The 6,117-nt window shown below is 49.9% G+C and overlaps 1 protein-coding gene and 1 long non-coding RNA gene across 3 annotated transcripts; both read left to right on the forward strand.

Annotated features, from left to right (window-relative positions):
- Positions 1-409: 409 nt before the first annotated feature.
- LOC120660127 lies at positions 410-2,227 on the forward strand. Its single transcript, XM_039938482.1, has one exon. It carries the CDS (start codon positions 597-599, stop codon positions 2,124-2,126), a length of 1,530 nt encoding a protein of 509 aa, XP_039794416.1. The 5' UTR covers positions 410-596; the 3' UTR covers positions 2,127-2,227.
- Positions 2,228-2,898: 671 nt separating this feature from the next.
- LOC120660129 lies at positions 2,899-5,429 on the forward strand. 2 transcript variants are annotated; one of them, XR_005669378.1, is made up of 5 exons: positions 2,899-3,257; positions 3,353-4,226; positions 4,396-4,441; positions 4,832-4,978; positions 5,047-5,429. It is a non-coding gene; the product is annotated as an uncharacterized LOC120660129 (long non-coding RNA). The 2 variants fall into 2 exon arrangements; XR_005669377.1 differs by having other exon boundaries at positions 2,908-4,226.
- Positions 5,430-6,117: the final 688 nt, after the last annotated feature.

Raw genomic sequence — 6,117 nt, forward strand, 5'->3', positions numbered from 1 at the left:
TAGAAGTCCCTAATCAAAAAAGTATGGACCTCAAATAGGGAGTACCGCTGGAGTTGCTCTAACAAGTTGCCTGAGAAGGCCACAATATTCAAGCACCTAATACGACGTGTGAGAAAAGTAAAGTAAAAAAAGAATGGAAGGTTTTGGATTATATGGCTGTATGCTTCTTGTTCATCTTGATTCTAGTGATTATAGATTATTCTACTCGATTGAATTGAAAGATATAATATTAAAAAAAGCACCTGTCTTTTTCTCTGTTTCGTGCCGACAATAGCGGACACAAAATTAACAAATCGAGATGCCGTTGGGTAAGAAGTCCCTCCAAGAAATCCTACGATCTGTCCGTTTCAAGCCTGCATTATAAAGATCACAACGACATCAGACCGCACGTGACATCCAGCCCAACAAATGTATCATTCTCGTTTTTACCTCTTTCCCCATTGTTGTCTCATAGTGAGGTCAGCAAGAATGCGCTTGACGCTGATTGCGGACCTTGCGCCGATCTTTCACGCTCTAATCAACACAAAACAAAACAGTAACAAATTCAACTCGGTGCTGACCTCTTCCAATTAATTCAGATTAACTTCCCATTAGACATGGATGGAGCAATCGCCATGGCGGGGAACCATCACCACCTGATCGACATCGCGGCGGACGCGAACTTGGGCGCCGCCCCTGGAACCACCGATGGTGGCGCGGCGCCGGTGGGTGGCGCCGGTGGAAACGAGAAGAAGTGGCTGCGCAAGCTCACGTCGGCGACGGTGAACACGGCCGTGCTCCGAGACCTCATCTCGCGGACTCCGATGCTGTGGTACCTCGGCGAGTCTTCGGGGACGATCTTCCGGCCGTGCGCGCGGCGCGAGCGCGTGGAGGCGCTCCACGCGGTGCGCGCCGTGGCCATCGGCCCGTTCCACCGCGGAGACCGCGGCCTCCCCTTCCCGGATGACGCCAAGCTGCCGTTCATGAGGTACCTGCAGGACCAGTGCGGGCTCGACGTGGATGGGTACGTCGCGGCGCTCAGCCGGGAGTGCGACCGCCTCCGCGACGAGTTCTCCGTCGACGGCGCGGACTCGGCCGCCGCGGGGACGCTGGACGACGAGGACAAGTTCCTGGAGATGCTGCTGCTGGACAGCTGCTTCGTCCTAGTGGTGAGCATGATGCTCAGCAAGGCCGGCACCGGGGACGACGCCGACAGTGTGGCGCGGGCGGCTTCCATTAACAGGGACTACTTCATCCTGCACATGGCCGTGGCGCAGCACGCCGACGACATCAAGCTGGACATGCTCGTGCTCGAGAACCAGGTCCCCTTGGCGGCCGTCAGGCTCCTCGCCGCCTCGTGCCCGGGGCTCAGGCTCCGGCACTCCGTCGAGGAGCTCGTGCTGGGATGCTTCGACGACATCTGCCCGAAGCGAACGCGCTGCGCCGGCGACGCCGCCGGTGAGTTCCACCACGTCTTGCATCTCTTCCACTGGTCCCGCGTGCCCAAGGACAAGTACTGCGTCCTCTCGACGCCGCGGAAGCTCCTCAAGATCAAGAAGCAGTCGGAGCGGCTGTTCCCGTGCGCCATGGAGCTCCGGCGGTTGGCGGTGTGGTTCCGGCAGGCATCGTCGTCGAGTTGCGGAGACCTGGACATGCGGTTCTGGCGCCACCCGGCGAGCCCGGTGGCCGTGATGAGCGTGCCGTGCTTCCACGTCCACGAGTACAGCGCGGCGGTGCTCCACAACCTCGTGGCCTTCGAGAAGCACTTCTACTGGGCGCACGGCGCGTGCGTGACGGCGCACGTGGCGCGGATGGAGGGCCTGGTCCGCTGCCAGCAGGACGCGGCCATGCTCCGCAAGCGAGGGGTCCTCGCCAGCACGCGGCGCACCGACGCCGAGCTGGTGGCCCTGTTCCGGGAGCTCGGCGAGGAGACCGTCGGGGCACGGCTCCCCGACGAATACGGCGAGATGCTCGACGCCGTGGCGCGGCACCGGGGCCGGCGCGTCAGCAGCTGGTGCGGCGGCTTCGTGCTGCACTTCTTCCCGTCGCCGTGGGTGGCTGTCTCGCTCGCCGCCGCCGTGGCGCTCATCTTCGTGCCGTCGATGCTGCAGACGGTCTACACCATGCTCGGTTACTTAAAAGAGTAGCTGAGAGCTTCAGAATAGAAATGGGCACCGCTGCCAGTGTATCATTTGTCCAATGGAGTAGTCATGGAAACCCGCTGAATAATATATTATTTTCAGGTCAAGCTTTGCTGTGTGAAAGAAATTCTAAACTTCGAGGTCTATATAATATATAGACCTCACCCACCAGTTGAAAGTTTTCAATATCTAATCTAACTGAGCTCACTCACTAGAGATCCACCATAGGAGTAGAAGAAAAAAAATAACAGCATAATGGTCGGAAATACGTTATGACCACATGTACAGGTACCTCAATTTAACTCCATTAGCCTCTCATTAATTTTTTATGTGAAAGGACCCATGTATTTTTGTCTTCTACCCGAAAAGATGATAAAAGTGTTGTGTTTTAAAAACGGGAGGAAATACAATAATTCTGTGAGTTACCAACACATGTTTCTCCATCGTTTCAAATACGGTAACGCTACAAATCAAATGTTAATTATTTGAACACCGCATTTATCCTAGACATACATCATGTTCCACCTGTCCAAACATATACCACATATTATATGCCCCCCCCCCCCTCCACCTCGTCGCTGTCGGCGACAGCACATCTAGGCCTGATGGTGGGGCGTGAAAATTCGAGGGCCTCGCGGGCCTTCAAACTCATGAGCCAAGATTTTAAGACTCGTTATGAATTTTTTAAATAAAGAATAGAATTGGATTGAACCGTGTTTCAAAAGAATTGGCGTAGTCTGGATTTTGAACTTTGGCCCGTACTAGATAGAAACTAGCTTGGCCCGTGGATAATAGGAAAGAGCTCCTTCCTCTATCTCATCGTGGTAGGGAGGTAGGGTTGGAGAGGGCGCCGTCGCCGCCGCTGCTCGCGTGTGCTCCGCCCCTCCGCTTCGGCGATGGCCATCGACGGCCTTGCTGGGCCTCTGCTGGCGCTAGCCTCCCTCCTGGACCGCTGGACTCCGCGGCTCTGGACCTCGCCGACCTGAGCGAGCTCGGCGTTTCCTCCTCCACGCCAAGCCTTCGTCCGTCGACGGGGGCCGGCCGCCTCTTATCCTCCGCCTTCTACCGGCGCTGGCCGCTGGGTCGTCGTGGCGTGGAGATCCACCTATCTGGACTCGGATCGATTCCTCCCTGCCGGTAAGTGACCCAAATCTTGGCGCGTGCACTGTTTTTTCTTGCAAGTTTGGTCATAGAACCAAATCTTGACCCAAATCAGATTGTCCCCTTGACAGCCAAAGAATCCCACAATGCTAGTCTCTACTGCGCTAGTATTCGCTTGGGCGTTCAGCCCTGTGCCATGTATCTGGTATGTTTCTAAGTTTGTCTGAATCCTGAGATACGTCACAACAAATGTTCCTTTGGTGTCACCAATTGATCCGGCGAATTCCTTTGGTGCAAACTCGATCTGCATGGGGGAAAAGAAAAGAAAAGAAAAGAAAAGAAAAGAAAAGAAAAGGAAAACTATAATTGGTTAGTATACCTCTGACGAGATAGAACAAGCATTGCAGCTTGCTTGTTGCAAGGTTCCGCTGATGCCTAGAAAAAACATTGAAAAACAGAAAAAACATTGAAAAACAATTGGCAACATCCATAAAGACAATCCTTATTGCAGAGTTTAGAGTTCACTTATCGTAGTAAGTTCATCAACCATCTGTCCATTTTGGTGGCTGATTGGTTGTATTTTGTAATGCTAAAGGTACGAAATTTTCAGGGCAGGGTAGCCAATCAAATTCATCCAGTGCAGCATATTGCAGTTACTTTTATCTCAATATGTTATCAGATAACTGAGGCCTGGCTAGCTCTATGTTGTTATCTTCTTGAGCCTTATTTTATGACTAGAGATTTGTTAGTGGTTACCAACTGGTAGAAACAAAATTCATAAATTCAGTTCATAGAGTGGCCTCCAACGTCACCCGCCGGCGCTTCCCACCTGCGGCTGCATCACGGCCTGAGGCGCCGGGTGGGCCACTCCGCTCCATCCGTTCAAGATTCACTGCCGCCGCCGCCGCTCATCTCCAAGATCCGCATCCGGTGAAGGTGGGAGCTAGATACTGGCCAGTCCAGCTGCAAGGTGACGCAGCACAAGACCTCCATCCCTGAATTCAGGTTTGTCAATTCTTTGCCTATCTTGTTTTCTCAATTCTGTAGAGTAGCGCTGATCAGGCAATACAACCATCCAGCATTCAGATCCCTTTGTTCCTTCCAAGTTCCCACTAGTCCTGGCTTGATGCAACTTTTTCCCTGATTTTTTCTCTCTCCAAACGATCCGCTCCAGGACGCACTACTAGAGTGGACGGCAAACAGTTCTTTCGTCAGGCAATGTATGCCCCATGCTTGGTTTCCTATTACAGGAATCGGCTTTCTTGCTTTATCAATTTTTTACAGTAGCGTGATTCTTGCTTATTCTGCATTATAGATCCAGGAGACAATGGTTGATTTTTGGGTGCTATGGCCGAGATCCAGTTTAGTTTGATGCATTTGTTCTCGTCTGCAAAGAAATATATGATCGATGTTCTTAATTATATGAGCTCTGTATTACTTCTGAATTAGAATTAGCCTGAATGGTTTAGTCTGCTGTAGCACTTCTGAATTAGAATTAGAATTAATCTGAACACCATATCACTTCTGCTAGGATCAGAATTAGTCTGAATTAGAATGGTAGCTGCATCATTTTAGTCTGAATTAGAATGGTAACTGCATCATTTTTATAGGAGGACTTGATCATCTTGAAGAGCTTCGTCTTGCTGCCAATTCTTTGATTTCTCTTCCTGATACCATTGGACTGTTATCCAATCTGAAAGTTCTGAATGTGTCAAGTAATAGGCTCAGAGCACTGCCAGTAGCATCTCCAAGTGTAGGTAGGTAACACTCTGGTCCTTTTCTTTGGCTGGTAATACTATCCAACTGATTGGTGTTGATACTCCAGGTCACTGGTTGAGCTTGATGTGAGCTACAATGGGCTCATTTACCTGCCAACAAATATTGGCTATGAGATGGTCAATTTGGAGAAACTCTGGGTCCACATGAACAAGCTGTCAATTTGCTTGTTAGACGCTCTTGTTGCTCTGATCAGGACAGGCAGCTTTTTGTAGATGCTTGAGAAATTTGTACACTTGGCAATGAAAAGATCACTGAATTGCAATCTTGGGTTGTTTTTCTTTTCATTTCTGTCTCGTTCAATTCTTAGTGTTTTTGTTTACATCGAGCATATGATTCTTACACTCGTATTCTTCACTTGTGATCTGTGATTGAGGTTGTATGGTTGAAGTGCACGACCAGCTCTTAAAAGAACATCCGTGTTTCAGTTGCTGTCCTGTTGCTTTCGTTTGCTAGGGAAACTTGCTTGCAGCCGCACAGGCTTGCATACGTGTATTTGAAACTGGATTGGCTTACAATACTTGCTTGAAACAGCCCTAATGGCCAACATGCTTATATATGAAAAGGATCGGCCCGAGAGCTCAAAATGGGTTAGGATTCTGAAATTGAAAGGGTAGGGCTGGATAGCGTGTATATATATATAATGTCTGTGATATCAATCATTTGGGCGTGGAAGACTATACCCCCAAATATATCCATATCACGTGAAGAAAGTTGTGCGGAAGTGGACAAGACAAAAGGAATAAACAATAATTTGAACAGTGAGTTCTACTGTAGTCAGGACAATTATTGAAGCCAGCGTTATTGTCTAGCTGTTTAGACAACAGTAAAGGAAGATAATTGAAGACGTCGGGTGTCCAGGAGCTTCCTTAAGCCTGAAGGCTCCTCCTGTCTATAAAAGGAGAAGGCAGACGCACGCATTCATTGCCGGACCAAGAAGAGGAGAGAAGACACCGAGCCTAATACTCAGAGTGCATCCACCACCACTCCACCTAATTAGTAGCCATCTCACTCCCATTGTAATATAGAAATAAGGGAGCTGTTGTAATCGCCCTTCGCCTGTAAGGTAATCCAAGGTTGTGTAAGTGCTTGGGTTTTCCCGAAAGGGAAAGCCGTATGT

Source organism: Panicum virgatum, chromosome 2N, assembly GCF_016808335.1.
Source record: "Panicum virgatum strain AP13 chromosome 2N, P.virgatum_v5, whole genome shotgun sequence".
NCBI lineage: Eukaryota > Viridiplantae > Streptophyta > Magnoliopsida > Poales > Poaceae > Panicum > Panicum virgatum.